This window comes from Apostichopus japonicus, chromosome 11 (genome assembly GCF_037975245.1).
Source record: "Apostichopus japonicus isolate 1M-3 chromosome 11, ASM3797524v1, whole genome shotgun sequence".
In the NCBI taxonomy this organism is placed as follows: domain Eukaryota; kingdom Metazoa; phylum Echinodermata; class Holothuroidea; order Aspidochirotida; family Stichopodidae; genus Apostichopus; species Apostichopus japonicus.
Window position 1 is genome coordinate 16693331 of NC_092571.1, and position 24352 is coordinate 16717682.

At 40.0% G+C, this 24352-nt stretch overlaps 1 protein-coding gene across 2 annotated transcripts in view; it reads right to left on the reverse strand.

Annotated features, from left to right (window-relative positions):
• Nucleotides 1-2641: 2641 nt before the first annotated feature.
• The window catches only part of LOC139975514 (GTP cyclohydrolase 1-like), a 39763-nt gene continuing 18052 nt past the window's right edge, over nt 2642-24352 (reverse strand). For both annotated transcript variants that reach the window (XM_071983499.1, XM_071983498.1), the window contains exons 4-7: nt 10105-10160; nt 9675-9706; nt 8369-8453; nt 2642-7011 (exon numbers count right to left, since the gene is read on the reverse strand). In XM_071983499.1, the coding sequence (XP_071839600.1) occupies nt 6885-7011; nt 8369-8453; nt 9675-9706; nt 10105-10160 (300 nt within the window). In that variant the 3' untranslated portion in view covers nt 2642-6884. The remainder of the gene's footprint in view (nt 7012-8368; nt 8454-9674; nt 9707-10104; nt 10161-24352) is intronic.

The window sequence follows — 24352 nt, forward strand, 5'->3', positions numbered from 1 at the left end:
TCGGTAACAAAAATGATTTCTTGACCAAAAGTGACCTTAAAGTTTTAACCCCGATACAGACCCTTCTCTAAACGCGCTGTATATACGTAATGTGTAATGATCAGAAAAATGGTTAATTTTTATTTTTTCAGAATCGATTAACTTTAGTTATGGAGCCTACTAGGATGTCCGGTTAGCACCACATCAAAGTAGAAAGGTTCCTCTTTCACGTGGTATACCTCTACTATCGGTAACAAAAATGATTTCTTGACCAAAAATGGCCTTAAAGTTTTAACCCCGATACGGACATCTCTAAACGCGCTGTATATACGTTATGTGTAATGATCAGAAAACTGTTTAATAATTATTTTTTTTTCAAAATCGATTAGCCTACTAGGATGTCCGGTTAGCACCACATTAAAGTAGACAGGTTCCTCTTTCACGCGGTATACCTTTACTATCGGTAACAAAAATGATTTCTTGACCAAAAATGGCCTTAAAGTTTTAACCCCAATACAGACCCTTCTCTAAACGTGCTGTATATACGTAATGTGTAATGATCAGAAACTGTTTAATTTATATTTTTTTCAGAATCGATTAACTTTAGTTATGGAGCCTACGAGGATGTCCGGTTAGCACCATATTAAAGTAGAAAGGTTCCTCTTTCACGTAGTATACCTCTACCATCGGTAACAAAAATGATTTCTTGACCAAAAGTGACCTTAAAGTTTTAACCCCGATACAGACCCTTCTCTAAACGCGCTGTATATACGTAATGTGTAATGATCAGAAAAATGGTTAATTTTTATTTTTTCAGAATCGATTAACTTTAGTTATGGAGCCTACTAGGATGTCCGGTTAGCACCACATCAAAGTAGAAAGGTTCCTCTTTCACGTGGTATACCTCTACTATCGGTAACAAAAATGATTTCTTGACCAAAAGTGACCTTAAAGTTTTAACCCGATACGGATATCTCTAAAAGCGCTGTATATACGTAACGTGTAATGATCCCAATTTTTTTCCCCTTCAAAATCGATTAACTTTAGTTATGGAGCCTACTGGCATGTCTGATTAGTACCACATTAAAGTAGACAGGTTCATCTTTCACGTGATATACCTCTACTCTCGGTAACAAAAATGATTTCTTGACCAAAAATGGCCTTAAAGTTTTAACCCCGATACGGACATCTCTAAACGCGCTGTATATACGTAATGTGTAATGATAAGAGAAACGGTTAATTTTTATTTTTTCAAAATCGATTAACTTTAGTTATGGAGCCTACTGGCATGTCTGGTTAACATCACATTAAAGTAGAAAAGTTTCTCTTTCACGTGGTATACCTCTACTATCGGTAACAAAAATGATTTCTTGACCAAATATGGCCTTAAAGTTTTAATCCACTTTCCCGCCACAGCGTACCCAGCGCTCGTCACAGTGTACAAACATCAGTGGCCAACGGCGTGTAACGTTGATGTATACACTATTGGCTGCTGTTAGTGGCTGCTGTTAGTGGCTGCTACGTTCAAACAGGTCACCACAACTTGTGATCCCGCGCTCATCGCACAGAATACATTAATTTCTACGATACGGTTGCGATGACGTCATTTGTTGAATTCCTATTCGACGTGCCTGGCTTCCTGATGGGGGTTTCACCTGGAAATGCAATCACATCAGAGGGGGACTATCATCGCGGATTATCTCTTAAATCTTTGCATTCATCATGTCATTGGGAGCCTGCACAGACTGTCGAAGGAAGCAAAGATTCTAGTCTTCAAGAGTCAGGATAATATTCATAGAGTTCCAGGTGGTATGGGCTAGGGAGAGTTTCCACCAATATAAACCAAAATCGAATGTAGTTCATAGAATAACCTTGCGATTGGAACAAATATACCTACTTGATCGTGTAAATGGATTCAAAATGCAAAATTTGACGTCTAGGATTATTGTCTCGGAAGGGGAGAGGGGGAGAGGGGGAGGGAATCATTTCCCCTACATGGACTAAAGGTGGGGAGGGGGATCAACTGATTAAGGCTGGATTTGAACATTTGTGGAAGGGGAATTAGAGGCAAATGAAGGATTTTATAAAGCAGAGGGGCTGCACTTGGGTCATTTAAGCTGACCGTATATCCTATTATTCCCCCAGAATAAAATAAAAATAACATGTGAAACGGTGCATTCTGTGGCACATGTACCCTATAAAGTTGGTCTATGTATGTAGCCATACAGCGCAAGCTTTTGCTAAAAAACACTTTGTGTGAGGTTAAAGAAAGCCTCTGGTGAAGCCGTCTGTAGTAGTGGTCCAATTCTGCCACAGATGGGGGCAAAAATTCCATGACTGAACCATGCCTTTCCCAAGACTGACAGTGGGATGTGAGGGATTCTTTAAATCTTGGTTTATCGTTTTGGGTACGTAGCGGGTCTGAAATGTGTGTTTGTTCTTCAGAGGGAGGTTAAAGGGGGGGGGGGGGTGATGGTGGTAGGGGGACTGGGAATGTGGGGCAGGGATCAGAACATACAAATAAGTAAAACGGCTATGTTCATCAACCCGCAGAAATTACAGTCCCCAGCTCCTACCCTCCCCACAAATGATAAAAGTGAGTTAGTCACCAGACGTCAATTAAAGGGCTCCATTCTATACATAGACGAAGAGATGAGAAAGGCTGTTGTATGTAAATACCATCATGTATATTTTATATGTAAACTGTGATTTGTAGATATATTTTCATGCATACTTTACTCTCTTACATAAAACCTAGGATTAGTTTTCCATATAAATATTCATATCCCCCCCCTCCCCACCAATCGGTCACAAAACGTGGTTTATCAACCAATGTTTATGTGATATACTCTTCATTAAAACCGAACCAGTATTAACCCTGACATGGTTAAGGCTCACCGTACCTGCCAACCATAGGTGTAGGAGCCTAATTTGATTTGGGGGGGCTGTAACGACTTGCCCGCAAAATAAAACCAAAATTTTGTGTGCGCTCTGCGCACGTTCAACATGTTAATGTGCATATCATATAGGCATTCATTGCATGGTTATTACATGCCAATAACATACAATCATTTTCCGTGTAACCCTTCCATATTGGTAACATTATTGGGGAAGTTGTAACAATAATAACAATCATAGTAATGATGATAATAATAATATAAAAAGTTTAACCATTGAAAAACACATTGCAAATTATTATTCTTTCAGTAGGTGCCCAAAAATTCTCAGCATATTGCCCGAATTTTCACAAAAAAGTTTGGTTGCGGGGGCTGCAGCCCCCCCGCCTCCTTAGCCTATGCTGCAAACTCTCTTGGCTTTATCGTGAGACTCACTACTTTTCTGTATCCTCTCATCATGGTGGGATCTCAAAATCCTCATCATAGCAAAATAATTTCAAGAGTGAAACAAAGTCACGTGGATTTACACGTGAGGTTTGGCTATTTTCCTGTCATATTTTCCAAGTTTCCAGCACCAATCTTCCGGTTTTTCTTTGTAATGGGGAGGGGAGGGGGAGGGGAAGGGGGCAGGTCTGGATCGCCGTATCTAGTTCAATCAAAAGACAATCTTGAATGACAAAACATACAAGCTAACAATCAGGTGTACTTTGCAGTTAAACACTAAAAATTGACATATATAATACAAGAAAATGTCAAGCACACATGATTCTCTGCAAACATAAATAATTCAGCATGATTTGATCCAGAGAGCATCAATAAAATTCACCTATTAACTACCGAGCTCCTTGGTTACTAAGCTCCTTGGTTACTAAGCTCCTTGGTTACCAAGCGCCTTGTTTAATATGTGTACTGTTATCCATCTGTTCAATAATTGAACATAACCAAATAAACATTTACCATGCATTTTAAATCCCCTGTTCGAGTCCCGTAAAAACCATGTGGAATGTTACTTATGGATTACATACAGACTACAATGGCTTTGGGAAATATTCACAAGTGTTTTGTTTAGAATGGCATATCTGATGTTTGAAATTCTTTGAGTAAAACTACTGCTTTTTGATATAACTATCAATACTTCACATATAGACCAACCACATTATTATTATTACTGTTATTAATATAAGAATAGTCCAGGGTTCCAGGAGAAAATGTATATTTAAGTGATGAAAGTGTCCTGGTGAAATTAACATGCAACTCTTACAAACTCTTTTGAGGTACTGAAATTTGCAATTGTCACATCTAATTTTTTTTATATTTTTTATCATAACTGAACTTGAAACAAACAGGTGTGGTGTGATAGTTGCACAATGCTTGTTTTATGTTGCTTGTTTCTCCACTTTTTGACACATTGGATTGGATAACTTTCTAAGTATACCTAAGGGGATGTGAAGTAAACAATACACTAATGACGATAATGTATTGCTCAATGCACTAAAGACAATAGAGTATTGTTCCTGAGATGCATCCCAATTTTGAAGTAGCAAAATGGTTGTAATTTTGGAAGATAAATGTGACAAAAACCATGACAGCTCTGTTTAAATATAGACCACTTATGACAAATTGTAGAAAAAAAGTAAACAATACACTAATGACAATAGTGTATTGTTCAATACACTAATGACAATAACATATTGTTAGGCATCCCAGCTTTATAGTATCAAAGTGGTTGCGATTTTGGGCGAAAATTTGTGAAAAGACTTTGACAGCTATGTTAAAATTTTGACCACTTGTGACAAATTGTAGAAAAAAAAAAAATAATGAGAAAACAAAAAACAAAACCAACAGTTTGGAAAAAGTTCAGAGTAAAATTGGCAGTACAAATATCAAATAGATCTTCCCACCCTGATGAACAAAATTAATTATTCATCCTATACAGTGGTCTGCACGAACTCTGGACGCATCAACAAATCTTTCCAGTAAAACAAATTTCATCAGAGCTATTTATCTCTACAATCCTGGCCCAGGTTGATGTTCAAATCGTTAGAGTGTCTGAGACACAATTCAAGGTAAAAACAATTTCAATTCTTGAACAACCACAGTTTGACAGTGGTAGAGAGATTAGTTGCTCATTTGTGCATAACCCTACTGCAAGAAAATACAAAATGTTCCTGAATATCTGTTTGTGCTTCACGGTGAATACGAAAATGATCGGCAAAAAGTTTCCTTGAGCCATCATCTTTTGTGTCATATATCCCAATATCCCTCATGATCAGCGTTTAACTGTAATAATTATGAAATTAGTTTTTTACGTCAATATCTTGAAGATCTCTCTTTACAACAAAATGAATACGGGCACGGGCAGAATGATGGCGATCTTGATCTGTACACAAAAAGCCGTGATTGGGCCAGCAATGAGAAATACTCGGTGAGTCCACAACCCTCTTCCTCAGAAAAACTGTTTTTTTAGATTTTTTTTTTTTAGAGAATTAGCCCACTTCAGAGCACAATGTATCTTATTACTTATTAAATTACTTTTTGCAAAAGACAATTTTGTCAATTTTATCCTTTGTACACACGGTTTTGGTCGAGTTGGATTTTTTTCTTGCTTACAAACTATAAACTATATCTTTTAGCAGGAATAAATATTGGTCCATGATTTTACATCAACCTGTAAATGTTAAATATAAAAGACAGAAACAAAGATAAACAGATATCCGAAACTTAGCACACCCATCTTCTTCCACCACCCCCCCCCCCAATAATGACATAAGCTTAATTATTTTATCTATGTAACCAGGGTTATAGCTAGGAGATTGTGAGTGCTGGTTAAATTAATTTGCGAAGCGTAGCGAGCGAAGCTCTTGCATCTCACGGCCGGGGGTCCAGGGGCCCGCTTAAGGGTGATTTTTGCTACTTTTCAGATTTACAATTGGTAAATAACAGATAAAGGTGACGTTATTATCATGTTTTACGGCAAGGGAAAGATAAATTTCTTACTTTTGTTGTATTTCACAAGCATTTTACTATTTTTTTGTGCCGGCCGGTGGACTGTTTATTCACTTCCAATGCCGGCCGGCAGGCATGAGTGGCGGTTACCACCGGCCGCCGCCGGCCGGCGTGGCTATAACCCTGTATGTATCATAAATATTTGTTCACGTTTTTATCAGCACTACTGTAACTTCAGGTAACCCCGTATTGTTTAACGGGTAGCTGTCTAATTTGATGACTCCCCTGTCCACTAAGGATATTCCAAGCCAACTTCAATATGACTTGCTTTTAATTTTAATTGTTGAATTGAAAGTGCATGATACACTGAAGAATACTTGAAGGACATTAATTGTGTGTTTAGAAAATCAAAACATGTGTGCTTGCTGAATATTCAACAGGTAAATATTTGCTGAATGAAAAGCAAGTAACGGAAACTCATCAAGTGAAGGCTTGAAATATGAGCAAAAAACCTCCTTGTAAACAAATCTGGCACTCTATAAATCAGCTGCTTTTGAACCAATAATCCAGACTACTTGTATGTAAATAAATAACATCTTAATGGATCAGTTGGGTTAGGACAGAAATTCTGTTTGTGATGTCATTTTATCATTAGGTCAATTCCCCCCCCCCCCCATTCTTTTAATTAGCCTCAATGAAGCCTCTTATGCCAATCTCTTCTGTCACTCACACTTGAAGATGTAGATCGACAGTTAATGTTATTTAACATTCAGTCATAGTGTCTCAAAAGAAAATCATCATATGTTAACCTATTTTTTTACCTATAAGTGCAAAACTAAGGTGAGAGGAGTACCATTCTATATCGTCATATGATAATATATCATGAACGACTTGCACTTTAGAACCCATTGCAATGCAATGGCCTAAGGGTGTAAGGTTTCATGGGTGACACCAGTCACCTTACTTCATGCACCATTATCCTGAGGGTTCTCTGATGACTATTTTCCTGTGGTCCAATATTTTACTCAATCGTTTGTTGTCATGATGGGAGATGTGGTGTTTTTAGCTCCTGATGAGTGCTAGAAATTCCTCCCTGGTCTTTGGGTCCTCTCTGAACACTCCCAGCATGCAACTGGTCACGGTCCTACTGTTCAGCTTCTGGACGCCACGCATCACCATGCACATGTGACTGAAAGAAAGAGAAAGGAGTGTAAGCTTGATAGAGTGCAGTAATGAAATGGAGACAGGTAAGTCACTAGGTAGGGTTCACCCCCTGTGGTCCTGCATGTGCCACTGATCGTTTCATACACATGTCTTCTCCAAAAAGGAATGGAATGTATGCTACGTCTTGTTCATTCTAGCTTTTCTTGCCATTAAAACTGTTACCTAAACCTACCTTAATTTTCTCTTACATCAGCAAGCTAAATGTAGTCCAATACATTCGCATTATCAATTTCAACGTCAGGTTCCGATGACACATACAAGATCTTTCGGTGACCGTAGCTTTTCAGAATGCTGAACCACATTTATGTAACTCCCTCCTGATTGAACATAGGTCTTTGGATTAGTATAATTCAATTCAAGCACTGTCTTAAAACTTTTCTTTTCCATCAACTCTATAAGTTTGTGCACCTTCGGCACCCGTAAAGCACATTGAACAACTTTTGATGGAGTCTGCTCTATATAAGACTAGTTATTATTATTATTATTATTCACAACATTTTACACAATGCACAATGATCATACTACCTGTTGAGAAGAACGAAGGCGAGGATCTGGAATAAGACCAGATATTTTAAGTATCTTTACAAATCACACTGAAGCTAAACTGCACTTCCAAATCTGGCCTGATGTATTGAATGCCAAAAGGAGATCAAGAAATAAATAAGACGAAATAAATAGGACATTGCACTCAAACATTTTCAATTTTCTTGGATAAACTAAACCGCATTCAGCCCTTGAATACTTACGTTGCTTCAATCACTACACTACACTACTGGAATAAGACCAGATATTTTAAGTATCTTCACAAGAAGAAATAAATAGGACATTGCACTTAAACATTTTCAGTTTTGTTGGATAAACCAATCCGCATTCTGCTCTGGAATACTTACGTTGCTTCAATCACTACACTACACTACTGGAATAAGACCAGATATTTTAAGTATCTTCACAAGAAGAAATAAATAGGACACTGCACTCAAACATTTTCAGTTTTGTTGGATAAACTAATCGGCATTCTGCCCTTGAATACTTACGTTGCTTCAATCACTACACTACACTACTGGAATAAGACCAGATATTTTAAGTATCTTCACAAGAAGAAATAAATAGGACATTGCACTTAAACATTTTCAGTTTTGTTGGATAAACCAATCCGCATTCTGCCCTTGAATACTTACGTTGCTTCAATCACTACACTACACTACTGGAATAAGACCAGATATTTTAAGTATCTTCACAAGAAGAAATAAATAGGACACTGCACTCAAACATTTTCAGTTTTGTTGGATAAACTAATCGGCATTTTGCCCTTGAATACTTACGTTGCTTCAATCACTACACCAACGCCAGATGGTTGGATTGCCTCTGTCAGGGCAACTGCTATCTGTTTTGTCAGCCTCTCTTGAACTGGATGGAAAAACATAAAAAATATAGGTTTTCAGTGTTATTATCAAGATCCTGAAAATGATACTTCTACTAGAGATAAACATTTGGTTCATAACATCTGGGTGGGCGGGCATCATTGGCAGCTTGTACTGAAGGAAATAATCACTATGTTGCATATGTCAGAAAACAAGGAAGTTCAAGATTTTATCTAAATTTCATCTATTAACCAAAAGCTGCAACTCTTCAATACTGATGGTACTGGATGATGACGTTGATGGCATGCATCGTCTGTACTGTTTTAATTATTTAGAGGGGGGGGGAGGGGGGAGGGACTGGCTGATGGATGTTTATGAAATGATGTCGATCCGAAATGATGTCATGTCTCATAATGGTGCAGGAGTGTTTTGTAGTTTCCTAAGTTTTTCGACTGTTGGATATTCTTTTGGGCGGGTGGGACTGTATTTGCAAATATTGGAGTTAAACTAGTGAAGTTGGGATTGATGCCATCAACAATCATGTCTATTTTTTCATCATGAAGGAATTCACAGGAAAACATTAACTGAACATTAATTAACTGAAACATTAATTAACATTATTAAATAAATCAAATCAAATCTTGACACGACAATTAACACTTTAATGATATCCATCACTCTTTGGAGAAATGATTGGTCAGGTAAGGAGGATGGCTGGGTTCACTTCTCAGTTCAAAAACTCAAGTGCATGGTCAGGCATTTTGTAATCTACAGCGCAATGTGTTCTTTCTCTTAAAAGGGTCACCAGTGCTGTTCCCCCTCCCCCCTCCCAATCTGTTACAAAGGCTAAGAATGTTCACTTCAATGTTCAAACTTGAATCATCCTTTCATCTCACTAAGACATTTTACAATCTTATGTAACAATTCTAGATGCCTGATTTTATAATTTATAATTTGGAGGGCCAGAAGAGGCAGAAATGCTAGCAAAGTAAATCTAAGAGAGATAACCATTTTGGAGTTGTTAAAGATTGATGACCTTTTAAGGACAATTCTTAATCAGCAACGTTCTCTCGGACTGAGAGGAACCCTCTTATAATGAAACTGAAGGACAAATTTGTTCCGAACAGAACAAGCAGAGATGTGGGCGAAGGATGTGCCGCAGGAAATTAAAACAGCTTTCCAAGATCCCGACGTGTGAACATGATAAAGCTGCTTAATTAGAATGTTTAGTTAATATACGAGTAAGGGGTAATTAGCAAAGACCAACCTTGCAGCCGTCTGCTAAAGATTTCCACGATGCTAGAGAGAGAGAGAGAGAGAGAAGAGAGAAGAGAGAAAGAAATTGTTGGGTAGTTTGTAACAGGTGGGAGGGGGAAGGGAGGGAAAATGGAGGTGGTTGAGGGGGGAGGTGGTAGAGGGGAGGGGGTGAGGAGAAGGGGATAGGCATCCATGGCAGGATTTATAAATATGGTTAAGTTCAAACAAAGGTGCTGTCACACAATGGAAAGGATTAAATACCACAAACAAAATATTATTTGTTAACTTGCTGCCTCAAGAATTGTTAAGAAATTTTAAAACTTTTTTCCATTCAATTTTGACAAGGTATGTTGGAAAAGTTGCTGCATACAGACAATCAAATTTATATGTAAAATGTGGTTGACTTGGATATTGGTATGAAAATAGGAGCTCTCACTTACCGGGCCACTTTACTGAGCCCAAGTAGCCGCTTGTTTGGTAAATAACCCACAGAAACCTGCAACAGATCAAAAAAAGACATTATAAATCAAGACTTCCCTCAACTGGTTTACATAAAATGATTACCAACATAGGCAGGCAATGGAAATGTAGATTAATAGAAGAGAGAGTGAGAACAGATGACACAGAAGTGGGTCAATGCGGGTGCAGTGATAAAGTTTATCAAGATTTATAGGTAACCTGCAGTACTTGGCAGTTGAACACATGACTGGGCACATTGTTTTTCAATACTCAATACTGGAGTCAGGGACGTAGCGGGGGGGGGAGCAGGGGGAGCAGCTGCTCCCCCTTTCAGTGTCGAAAAAAAATGTTTAAAAACGTTGTTTTTTTAGCATGGTATTTTGTCAGTGCTCTTTTGATTTTGAATAATCGTCAGCTCCGTTAACTCGATTATAATCGTAGTACTGTAACATTCACGCCTACGCCTTCAACTACGTAATTAGTTTGGTATATGCAATAAGCTAAATTTAACCTATAGCCTATAACAAGCCTACAGTTGGCCACTGCGTCATAAAATACATATTGCCTACCTAACCGCACTCTATGGAATGTCACAAACCGTATGCACAACAACGTCGACAACGTTCGTTCTCATCCTTTCTATGATTCGTCCTAAGTTGTTGCACGAACAACATGTTATGAAGCTAAGCTAGCAATCGTACGTGATATACGCACTTCCTATTATTACACTGCTAATACACTGCGATAACGATATTTGTTTTTAGGCCACTGCATATCCGGCTATATAACAAAATATGAAAGTTTATGTTGTCCATCAGTTAAGTTCCTCAAATGTATTAAAGTCCAGACATTGGACAATAAACAAGAATCATCCTACTGGAAAAATTATAAAAGAGCACTATGTTTGACTTTCTGATATATTATGTAAATGAACATGTAAAAGTATTCAAACAGGAAACAAAATCTGCTGATAATATGATATCATATGATCAGGGGCATAGCCAGTATGTAGCACTGTAGGCCCGGGCCTACACTTTTTTTTGCCAAGTTATCTTTTTTTTAAAAACACCATAATTCAAATGGCTTGCTGGATGAGTTTAAGAGTCTAGACAGGAAAAACTATTGATATGAAGGTAGCAAGAATATGGCTTAATTAGGTGACCTATTCCTCTGTCATCTAGGCTGTCATTTTTATCGCGTGTCGTTTCATTCAACACTCTACCCGCCGAGAAAGACTAGGATCCGATCTTGTCTTTTTTTTAACATCTAGTTAACATTTACACAGATAATATTTCAGTTGAGAAAACAGTTGAGAAATTTGCATCAAATGACAATCGTCGGATAGCTCTCGCCTTCTCTTATTAGGCTAACTTAAACATTTACTAGCTACAGTTGTATCAAAAACAATAACTGGCTATAATGTATCAATGACATTTCTGGCCTATCATTGTATCTTCAAGTAACAAGTTGAAAAGTAAGACCACTCTGTACATGTACCTTGCTAATTTTAAATACATTATGTAGTATATTGAATTACGTACTATTTTAACTCGTTTGTTTTTGGGGTTTAAAAGTGATATTGAATGATGTGTCTCAAGTTAGCAAGAGGCCATGGAACCAGAATGAACACTCCGGAAGGGCCGTTTCGGGCCATCTGGAGGGTTTGTAAAACCCAAAATTTTCTTGTTTGCTCCGCGCCAACCAATGGTGGCACTCCACTCAGATATTCGTGCCTACAACTTTGAAAATCCATATCAATCGGAAAAAGTGCTCCCCCCATTTCAAATTCCTGGCTACATCGCTGACTGGAGTCAGGATATTTGCTTGTAGTGATTAAAGTTATCAACATTTATGGGTACCCTGCAAAAGTTGGAAGTTGAATCCATGACTGGGCACAATGTTTATCAATACGGAGTACTGGAGTCAAGATATTAGCTTGTACTGTACTGTACATAAAGTACTGTACGTCCCCCATTAATTTTTAAAACAAGAGCCATTACGCTGTTAAGTATACATATGCCCGTACCGAGATTTAGCACGTAAAGTGTAGTACACATGGTCAACCATTGCAACCAATACACAAAATACAAACTGTGCAGTGCTGCACTAGCAAAGAGGGTATGTTCTGTTTGGAAAGATTTGACCAATATTACTCCTTACATAGATCAACAAAACTTTATAATATCAGGCTTCTTATTGGTAAGTTTTAACTACAGTAATAGCACGAGTTGCAGAAATCGTTGCAAAAACTCCCCCCCCCCCTCTCCCCCGCCAAAGAGAAAATATTTTTGAGGAACCCTCATGATAAATTGATGGAATCCCGCAATCGGGCTTCCTTATGCGAACACTGCACTGTATGTCGAATCAACTTTGCCTGTCCAATTAAAAAGTATCAAAAGAATCGCTGTGTTAAAGGTTCAGGCTCAATCAACCACGCATTTCGTTACCATAACACAAAAACAAACGAGACCGTCTCAATGAACAACACATCATCAACCAGAGAATGTGTTCTGAGCTTGTAATTAACCACAGAGGAGTGAAAAACCAGACGAGGAGTTCGTTAAATTCACTCAATTACTGCATCTGTTTGTACTTCTCCTACATGTATGAATGCAAATGAATAAATTCCTTCTGTGTCTGACTATAGATCTGCAGAATGGATTTTATTGGGAAATGTTTGGTTTCTTTTAACTGTGCAAGCTCATTAGAGAGATTTGATAATCCTATAACAAAGATCAATGAAGACACAGCAGATTAACATAGTATTACAACAAGTCACTTGACCCAAAGCCTTTCTTTGTTAAAACAGCCTTGTTGCATACTAGTGCTCAACTTTATCAATATAACCAGGTAGTACTACTCCATTACAAAGAAAGAAGGAAGCAATGACCAAATTATTGACAAATTCATGCTAAATGTCTTTACCCAAAATGAAGGTTATTAAATTGAGTCATTTAATTGTTTGAACATTTCTTCAAATGGACACCTTTCCATAATAGTTTTAAGGCCAAAGCTAAAAGAAGGAAACAGGCAATTTTGGGCGATTCTTCACACAATGACAAATCGTGTGACATACTGTACACACAGACAGATGCGGCCACTATCGTTTAGATTCCTAATAAACCTTCTTGGCAAAAAAATAAACCTGTAATGAAGCAAACATCACAGGCAAATTTAGGGGGTAGAGAGGCTTCAGTTTTGTTTTAAAATGGAGTCGATGATGGAGGGGGGGGGGGAGGGGGATGTGTGGGAGTGAGTGGGTATCCTGGTTGGTGAATATTTTCCCATATCCACCTTAAGGGCCCTCACGGAGGAAAATTAGTGTTGTATGTGTGACAGGCACAGAATGTTAGATTGTAAAAACCGCCCTCTATTTAGTACCAAGTTGAATGTGCTGATGGGATTTGGGGAACTTCAACCTCGGAAAAAAAGCTAAATCTCATTGTATTCTTACAACAACACATGTGCTAAACAAATCGTAAACATTTATCTCTAACTATTTTGCCGTATCCTGCTCTTCTAAGGGGTACATTTTAATGAAGATGATCACCTGGTAACAAGCTGTGTATTCAGAACGACTTGATCATCTAGTTTTAAGGAGTTTGAAGAGGGGTAAGCTTATTTATCATTGCCATGCTTTTATGCAGGGATTCCTTGTACAGCAGTATTTACATGTATTGCAAAGTTAGGCTCATTATATATGTACCTGTAGTCATTTACTTTCATTTTCATGCTTGTTTCACGGTATCTTGGCTATTGCAAGTAGAATAGCTACAGTATTTGATACAGCTGTGGTTCAAGTTTTCATTATAATTATTAGTGATTTAGTTAAGGTGGATTACAAGACAATCAAGTTGTTAACGTATATAATTAAGGGAGTGAGAGCAAAACTCATCATGAGACCTCTCATAGAACCTTAAGCTTGGAGCAAAGCCGTGTGGGGGGTTCCTTATGAGAGAGTTGTTATTAACCTACAGGCAGATAGGCATTATTATTTCTCCTTGAGTCGGTAATGCTAGTCTTTATTAGATAATTTGCCCATTCTATGGTGTATAAGTGATAGGTTACTCTGGAGGTGGCATGCCTGGTAGCCCTATTTGGGTCCCTCAGGAGTTGTCGTCAGGTCACTAGAGTGCGTGCGGTATAATCTTAGTTGTCGGGTGCTCAGTGTGTATACCTAGTTGGCCGTGATTAAACCTTAGATTACTCTGGGTTCATAGTCGATTCATAAGCTTCATATGGAGTTCACGGGTATGACATACATGTAGGTAATGACAGTAGGAGCTTTCTACTAGGACCTTTGACTCCATTGTAATTAACGTATGGTATTCCGTCCCATTTTGCATTTCATATTCTTTTTCATTCCTTTAACATAAGCTATTTTTCTATTTTTGCTTATGGTCGTGTTTCATCTTTTCATTTCTTAATAGGAGTTTGTTCGGGGAACAAAGTCAAGTTCCACAATAAAGATCACAGCACCACAGATGGCGTCTTAGACTATTCTTTGTACTCCACCTGTTACATTTTGGCGTCACGGACAGGATGTGGAAGACCCTTGACAACCCCCTCTTCATGGTATTCAACTAAGGCGGACGTAGGCTTGTCAGAAGGTACATGGTGATAGAGGTACAGTACTGGCTGGAGTCGAGATGGAGAAGCAACTACAGGCTGAGCTCGCTGCTCTGAAAGAAGCTTTGGAGGCGGAGAAACTGTTATCTGCACAGATGAAAGCTGAGTTGGAGAAGCAGGAAGTCGAAAGCACTGCCTCAAGTGCTACAGACGTCACGCCCGAGATACGGCGGATGTACATCTCCCACGACAGACGCCTTGAAAGATTCAAAGACCGCCCCCAGAAGCCAGGAGACCAAACTATTGCTGAATGGGTAGCAGATGTAAGGGGACAGATGGCATCGAGGGGAATGACGGCGGGCGAGCAGCCAGCGTACATTCTTGACCACCTGGCTGGTAAGGCAAGGAAAGAGATAGTGGGCAGAGGAGATGCTATTACCAAAGATGCTGAGAAGATATTTCAGGTACTGCTGAAAGTATTTGGGGATGGTGAGAGCCTAGCTCTTCTCCAGCAGCGATTCTTCTCCTACAGGCAGAGGGAGGAGGAAGACCTTGTGACGTGTTCGCTGGAGCTGGTTGACCTGTACGATAGAATTGTAGCCCTAGATTCTTCGTTCTCTACATGCAGGGAAAGCAACTTGAAGGGAAGGCTTGCGGAGTCTGTCAGAGACGAAGGCCTTCGCAGAGAGCTTAGGAGGATTAACCTCGAAAACCCTAAGTTAAGCTTCTTTGATGCCAGGGATCAAGCCCTTGTTTGGTATGGGCGCTCAACCAAGACTCACCCAAAACCGAGAAATGTTGCGACTGAGGAATTGAAGGCTGACGAAACCTCTGTAGAAAACATCGTGAGAGAGCAGTCAAGACAAATTAAGGCTCAACAGGAACAAATCAATCAGTTGCTGGAATTTGTCACTAGAGGTAGACAACAACACCCTCCTGGTAGGGGGCTCTGCTTTAAGTGCAACTCACCGGACCACATAAAGAGAAACTGTCCGGAGATGACGAAAAAGGCAGCTAGCCCAGCCTCAACTCAGCAACCTGCCAATTTAAACTAGCTCCACCTGTTGTGAAGAGTCGCACAGCAGGTGTCTCGATGTTGACAACTGGCTCATTACTGAAGAAGGCGGTTGGCAAATGTCCAGAGGTGACACTAGAAGTAAGTAATGTTCCAACAAGATGTCTAATTGATACTGGGGCCCAGGTTTCAACTATTACGGAATCCTTTTTCTACCAAAATTGCCCATCAGAGGAACTGATAGACATCTCCACCATACTGCAGCTGTCTGCGGCTCAGGGGCTAGATGTGCCATATGTCGGCTTTGCGGAACTACCTGTGACAGCTCTGGGGCAGAATTTTTATGCTGGGTTCCTTGTTACCAGGGATCTGGTTGGTACGCCCATGGCGCAGCGTAAGGCGGCAGTTCCTGGCCTGCTGGGGTCCAACATCTTTGAGCAGTTGTCCGAATTATTGAAGAAGTCACTTGGTGAAAGCTACTTGCAGCAACTTCTTTCTGAAGGAAATAAGTGGGCTCATGTCTTGGCCTTATATCAGGAGAAAGTGGCAGGCTCTCTTGGGGATGAGGAGGGAAGAATCTGTGAGGTGAGGATTGCTGGTAAGGAACCGGTACTGTTGCCGGGAAGGACAGCTGTGTTAGTCGAATGCACAGTGAAGCCAGCAGTGTCACAGACCCCATATGAGGCCCTCATAGAGCAACAAGAAAATTTGAGCACCCACCTACAGAATGGTGTCTTCGTCTGCCCTACCATGGTGAAAGTGACAGAAAATGGTAGGATTCTGTCTCAGGTACTGAATCTAGCTCCTCGTGATGTTTATCTACAGCCCCGAACACCGGTTGCCATTCTGAGAGCAGTTGAAGACCTCAACAAGCCAGTTAATGTTTCCTTGCAGGAGCAGAGAGTAAGTGAAACCCAATGGTATGACAAAGTTCTACCTGAGATTGATTTTGGTCCAGACATCACAGAGTCAGAAATGAAAACGGTACTAGGGATGCTATCCATGCATAAAGGAGTCTTCAGCACCAGTGATGATGATGTGGGGTTTTGTGACAAGATCAAACACACAATTCCCCTTAGTGATGACACTCCGATAAAGGTGCCACACAGGAGGATACCACCACATGAATGGCAAGAGGTGAGAGAACACCTAGAGAAGCTACTAAAGCAGAAAGTCATACAGGAGTCAAGCAGCCCTTTTGCTTCGCCTGTTGTACTAGTCCGTAAGAAAGATGGAAAGCTGAGGTTGTGTGTTGACTATCGTGCTCTCAACAACAAGACTCGAAAGGATGCGTATCCTTTGCCGAGGATAGAGGAGGCTTTGGATGCTTTGAAAGGGGCAAAATATTTTTGCAGCCTTGACCTTTCTCATGGCTACTACCAAGTGCCGGTTGCAGAGGAAGATGTGGAGAAAACGGCCTTTCGAGCAGGTACCGGAGGCCTGTATGAATACCTCAGAATGCCTTTCGGACTCTGCAATGCTCCGGCAACGTTCATGCGACTCATGGATCACATATTTGGCGATCAGAATATGCAAACACTTCTGATTTATCTTGATGACATTTTGGTATTTGGCTCAACTGTAGAGGAGACAACTGCTCGTCTGGAGATGGTCATCGAGAGACTGGAGAGGCACAACTTAAAGCTTAAGCCCAGTAAATGCCAACTTTTCAGAAAGAAAGTCCGATACCTGGGACACGTTGTGTCAAGTGAGGGAATATCGCCCGATCCTGAAAAGATTCGAGCTGTCAAGGACTGGCCACTACCAAGAAACGAGAAGGAGCTAAGGGGGTTCCTGGGCTTGACGGGTTATTACAGGAGGTTTGTGCCAGGCTACGCGAAGATAAGTGCACCTCTACATGCACTTGTAGGCTCCACCCAGGTGGGTAAGAAAAAGAAAGTCAAGGGTACAACATTGCCAGGGAGAACTCCCACCTTCTATGAGAAATGGGAATCAGGGCATGAAGAAGCTTTCTGCAGCCTGAAGGAGAAACTTCTCTCCTCTCCTATCCTTGGGTATCCAGTCTTCACAGAGCCATTTATACTGGAGACAGACGCTAGCTTCCATGGCCTCGGTGCAGTGCTGTCACAGAAACAAGGTGACAAAGTAGTAGTTCTAGCCTATGCAAGTAGAGGGCTCAAGCCTCATGAAAAGAATATGGAAAACTACAGCAGCATGAAGTTGGAACTGCTTGCCTTAAAGTGGGCAATCACTGAGAAGTTTAGAGATCTGCTTATTGGAGCTGAGTTTGTGGTGTGGACAGATAACAATCCACTAAGTTATCTCCAAACATCTACTAAACTGGGAGCAACAGAGACACGATGGATGGCTGAACTGTCACCTTTCAGATTCAAAGTGAAGTATAGAAGCGGTAAATGCAATCAGAATGCAGACTCACTCAGTCGTAAGACTCAGCATGGAACAGAACCGCAGACGGTGAGGTTTGAACAGATTCTTGCAAAACGATTGGAAAAAACACCCAGACAGACATCCTTGATCCCCCCTGAGCTGGTCCAGAAAGTCTATGATAATACCGACCAGGTATGGTTACGAGAAATTGGCTGCAAATCTGCAAACACCAGGCCTTCATCAACATCCACCTTTCCATCGTTCAACCAGATCGAACTGATTCGGCTGCAACAAAGTGACCCCATATTCAAAAGGGTGTGGCACTTCTGGAATAAAGGAACGGAGCCTGAACATCACACTTTGAAACAAGAGACACCATTAGTACGGAGAGTAGCAAGAGATTGGAAGAAGCTCCACGAGGCCAATGGTCTGTTGTACAGACGAGTAATCCTGGCAGGGCATGAAACTTTACAACTATGCCTACCTGAGGCCCTGAAAGAGACAGTCCTAGAATCCCTCCATGACAAGGTTGGGCACCAGTCACCAGAAAAGACCATTCAACTCGTCCAAAAACGTTGTTTCTGGCCAGGAATGGTGGCTGACATTACAGACTATTGTCAGAAATGCCAGAGGTGCTCATTGGCTAAAGCCGGAAAAAGAGTGCGAACGAAGATGGGTACCCTCACTGCAAAGAAGCCCTTAGAAGTATTGGCGATGGACTTCACCATGTTGGAAAAGAGTTCCAGTGGCTATGAAAATGTCTTAGTACTTACAGACATTTTTACAAAATTCACTCAGGCGATACCAACCAAAGATCAGAGAGCAGAGACGGTGGCAAAGGTTCTTGTTAAGGAGTGGTTTGTTAAGTTTGGAGTGCCGCTCAGACTGCACAGTGACCAAGGGAGAAACTTTGAGAGCAGTGTCATTCGACATTTGTGCCAGCTGTACGGTATTCACAAATCCAGAACAACGCCGTACCATCCAGAGGGGAATGCTCAGTGTGAACGTTTCAACCGCACTTTGCATGACCGATTACGAACCCTGTCGGCCGACAACAAGAGGTCCTGGCCAAGTCATCTGCCGGAGCTTATCTATGCTTATAATGCAACCCCTCACTCCACCACAGGGTATGCACCACATTATCTGTTCTTTGGACGGGAACCTACCCTCCCCGTTGATCATCTACTGGGCACAGAGATAGGAGATTCTTGGGTAGAAAGTCACCAGTCAAGGTTGAACAGGGCATTTGAGGCGGCCACTGCCAAGACCAACAGTGAGATGTTGAGGAGAAAGCAGAGACTGGATAATCTGGCCCAGTCTGACACAGATCTACAACTTGGTACCAGAGTGTTTACCAGGAAACGTCACCAGGGTAGACACAAAATACAAGATGCCTGGGATGACATCCCACACAAAGTGATCAGCCGACCAGACCCTGATGGCCCAGTCTATGTAGTAGAACCTCTAGTTGGAGATGGGCCTATTAAAACTCTAAACCGTCGTGATCTGCTAGATACAAAGAAACTGGTAGTCGATGTCCCTTCCCCAACTACGGTCAACCACGAGCCACCACATAGTGATTCCGGTGAAGTGAACAATGATGACAGTGGTGATGGAGAAATTGTCATAGAATACCGTCTGAAGCCCGAAGAGAGAGCCCGGATGATAGAAGACCCTGGTGATGACAATCACGCAGACTTTGATAAGCAGGGGGATGCTAATAGCCCGGAGCCTTGTGAACAACAACCTGGTGTTAATGATGACATTGAAGTCGTACCACGCAGAAGTTCGAGACTAAATGCAGGGCAGCACCCCAACCCTCACAACTTACCTTGTTCTGTGGCTCAAGAGGAGATAGGTTTTGCTATAGATGTAGATAGAGCAATGCTTGACAAAATATGTGAGACCCAGTTACTCATTGCACGTATGTTGTCTAGCCGACAAAGTAAAGAATAGCTTGAAGGATTTGCACTAGCTAGGGCCGCTGAGTATTTATTTTTAGTTCGACACAAAACTGTTCTTGTGACATGTATACTTTTGATGTGATGTTTTGCCTTTCGGGCGTCCTCGAAGTGGTGAGGCTGTTGTATTGATATATTTATTTTCTTTTTGTACTTTTCTGAAAACTCTGTATCCGTATTTTCCTTACTTAAATTGTTTCAAAACCTGTTATTCAACCTTTTAGTAATTCCAGCTATTGTCAGGGACGACAATACTAAAGGAGGGGGTGTGTGTGACAGGCACAGAATGTTAGATTGTAAAAACCGCCCTCTATTTAGTACCAAGTTGAATGTGCTGATGGGATTTGGGGAACTTCAACCTCGGAAAAAAAGCTAAATCTCATTGTATTCTTACAACAACACATGTGCTAAACAAATCGTAAACATTTATCTCTAACTATTTTGCCGTATCCTGCTCTTCTAAGGGGTACATTTTAATGAAGATGATCACCTGGTAACAAGCTGTGTATTCAGAACGACTTGATCATCTAGTTTTAAGGAGTTTGAAGAGGGGTAAGCTTATTTATCATTGCCATGCTTTTATGCAGGGATTCCTTGTACAGCAGTATTTACATGTATTGCAAAGTTAGGCTCATTATATATGTACCTGTAGTCATTTACTTTCATTTTCATGCTTGTTTCACGGTATCTTGGCTATTGCAAGTAGAATAGCTACAGTATTTGATACAGCTGTGGTTCAAGTTTTCATTATAATTATTAGTGATTTAGTTAAGGTGGATTACAAGACAATCAAGTTGTTAACGTATATAATTAAGGGAGTGAGAGCAAAACTCATCATGAGACCTCTCATAGAACCTTAAGCTTGGAGCAAAGCCGTGTGGGGGGTTCCTTATGAGAGAGTTGTTATTAACCTACAGGCAGATAGGCATTATTATTTCTCCTTGAGTCGGTAATGCTAGTCTTTATTAGATAATTTGCCCATTCTATGGTGTATAAGTGATAGGTTACTCTGGAGGTGGCATGCCTGGTAGCCCTATTTGGGTCCCTCAGGAGTTGTCGTCAGGTCACTAGAGTGCGTGCGGTATAATCTTAGTTGTCGGGTGCTCAGTGTGTATACCTAGTTGGCCGTGATTAAACCTTAGATTACTCTGGGTTCATAGTCGATTCATAAGCTTCATATGGAGTTCACGGGTATGACATACATGTAGGTAATGACAGTAGGAGCTTTCTACTAGGACCTTTGACTCCATTGTAATTAACGTATGGTATTCCGTCCCATTTTGCATTTCATATTCTTTTTCATTCCTTTAACATAAGCTATTTTTCTATTTTTGCTTATGGTCGTGTTTCATCTTTTCATTTCTTAATAGGAGTTTGTTCGGGGAACAAAGTCAAGTTCCACAATAAAGATCACAGCACCACAGATGGCGTCTTAGACTATTCTTTGTACTCCACCTGTTACATATGGATATGATTTACTGAACTTCATGTATACTGTACCAGCTTCCCCAATCAAAAGTACCCATACATATATATACAACTCCCTAACAACAATCACAAACCCAAAGATAATGCTTTGATATTGTATAAACAAACAAAGTTTTACTCTGAAAGGCAGGTACACAGATAAGAAAAGTAGTTATACTAAATCTGATTAAATGCGATTCTCTGTGCGTGCCAAGATGATGGTTATGATAAAGGTGTATTAAGCCATACCAGTCACATTTGATAAGATAAGAGTTTTGTGATATTTCAGATCACTGCAGTATTGGATTACGTATTTATATATGATACCCTGCAGGTTAAAATCGAGAAAAGTGCTTTATATATTAGAAACACTGACTGCTAAACGTAAGAGGGCCTGACATTTTTATCCTTGCAGGATCTCCTGTACAGGCAAGATCTACTACAAAGTCGGGATCTACTTCAAAGGTAGGATCACCTTTAAAGGCATTGAAGACTCGCCCCAAACCGTGTGCGGCCATCTGAAAAAGTTAACTTTCCGTTGCTTGCAAGTGACGTTTTGTTCGTGTCGCTACAAAATGCAGACAGTAAAGTAATGAAACGTGATACCTTGTTATCTTTAGCTGGACTTGAGATGTCCATCGCTGTATTGTTTGTACACTGTGCTGTGGGTATTGACCGCAGCTGTATGTACTGACTGTACACTAGTGTCTAGTAATTACCGATGGTAGCAAGCTGTGTGTGTGTATTTTCTGGGATCGATGGTGGTGTCTAACAATTCTGTTACACCTCATTCGAAACTAGGTCAGATTACCAGCATTTTAAGTCGGGACCTCCTTCGAAGGCAAACTCTTTGCATGAGCTCAGTTTGTCTTTGACGAATATCCTGCAATGATTGAAACGTCAGGGCCTCTAACTGACACAGTACATTATCCTACACAGGACTTTTTCTGGTATATAAGCAGTTTGTAAACACATTTTGTTTTCCCTCTCCCATATAACACTGGTAAATGTGGTTTTAATGTTACAATGTATATCACGTCCAAATAAATTTATCTCAAGACTCAAATACCATCCTATTCTTAGTTTTTGTTTGTTTGCCAAAAGCAACTCTGAATCATCAGTTAAGTGCGATCAAGATAAGGAACTTATTTTGGAAAAGTTATAAAGGGTAAACTGTTAATGTTACTTTGACTTATCTGACTATCTGATATGATATCTAAATTATCAGAGATATGCATGTTTACAGGAATCAATCACAGAGATAATAACAATACATCATTATATGCCTGTTATTTGTTAAAATGAGCATGCATGCATTTAAAATATTCTAAAACACCATGTATATGTACCACACTTTAAAAACAAAAATCAACATAAGATTGTCTTTTACAGAAATGGAATTTTACATGCAAAGATAGGATTTTAAGGGAGAAGTAGATTTACACAGTTTTGATACCGGAGGGACCTGTCACAGTGTTAAAAGGTTACCAGGACATTTAACATTCTAGGCTCGGTATGTACAGTAGAACAAGGGTGCTAAGGTTGTGATTTACAGTTTTGATACCAGCATAATATTCTAAGTTTGTACACTTATAGCACTGAAGTAGCATGACTGATTTATATACCCCCTAAAAGTGTAATCAATTACATGCTAGCATACATAGCAAAGCGGTGATCTCATGCTATATATATACTGTGCTGTTCTTCTGTAACAAAAATCCATGAGTTTTACCTTTAATGCACCTAAAGTACAGTAACTTGACATACAAGTTTTTCTTTGCAACTTTTTGTTCCTGGTAGTGTGTTATGTACTAAATTCTCTATCCTGTACTGATATTCCTGAGGCTTTATATCATGGCTAACCTTAATGAAAGGGTAAACAGTTAACGAGGTAAATGGCATGTCTGTGAGAAAATGATTTTCCAGCCAAAAAAACCACCTATTTCTTTCCAAGAATCAATGTTAGAGAACAAAGATATTGGTGTCTGCTTAACAGTCAACTCCCCCATAATTTAAGTACCCTTAAATTTTCTTGTAGTTCAGTAAATCCAAGGGTTCAGATATTTATAAATCGGTTCGATCTGGAACACTATTGATGTGGTGATCATCACATGAAAACATCCATAAATATTCCTTATTACGCCAAACATCGTTATGATGACTGTACATAACAACCCCCAATTCAAGGAATAAATTCTGAACAGGTCAATGAGGTCAATCTGAAAGGTTCCTAACCAGGGCCACCAGGAACCAATATGCATAAATGTCAGATTCCTCCAGGCTTCAGCCATTAAGCAGAGCTTCTTTTCCCCTCTATCAACATAAATCATCAGCTAGGGTTTGTTTCCAGCCACTGCACATGAAGGATATACAATACATATCCCTACAATTGTACATATTGTAAATCACCTTCTGTCCCCTAAATAAACCATCAGCTAAGGTTTGTTTCCAGCCACTGCACATGAAGGATATACAATACATATCCCTACAATTGTACATATTGTAAATCACCTTCTAATCCCTACTGTACATACACCATCAGCTAGGGTTGTTTCCAGCCATTGCACATGAAGGATATATACCAATACATATCCCTACAATCACCTTCCATCCATTCTATAGCTGTATCCTTCTTTGCATAGGAACCTATACGTGTACACTTTGCATAGGAAGATTTTCAACATGTCATGAATCGAATACAAAACTATTAAGATAACTGTGATCCTTTAACAGCTACCATGAAATGTTGTATTATTAGATTTGCCGGAGGTGTGCAGTCAAAGCAATTCTTGTGACTCATTTGTCATGCCTATAACTTAATCGACTTGGAACAGGATTTATCGTGGAATGGTAAATTCGGTGTCATTA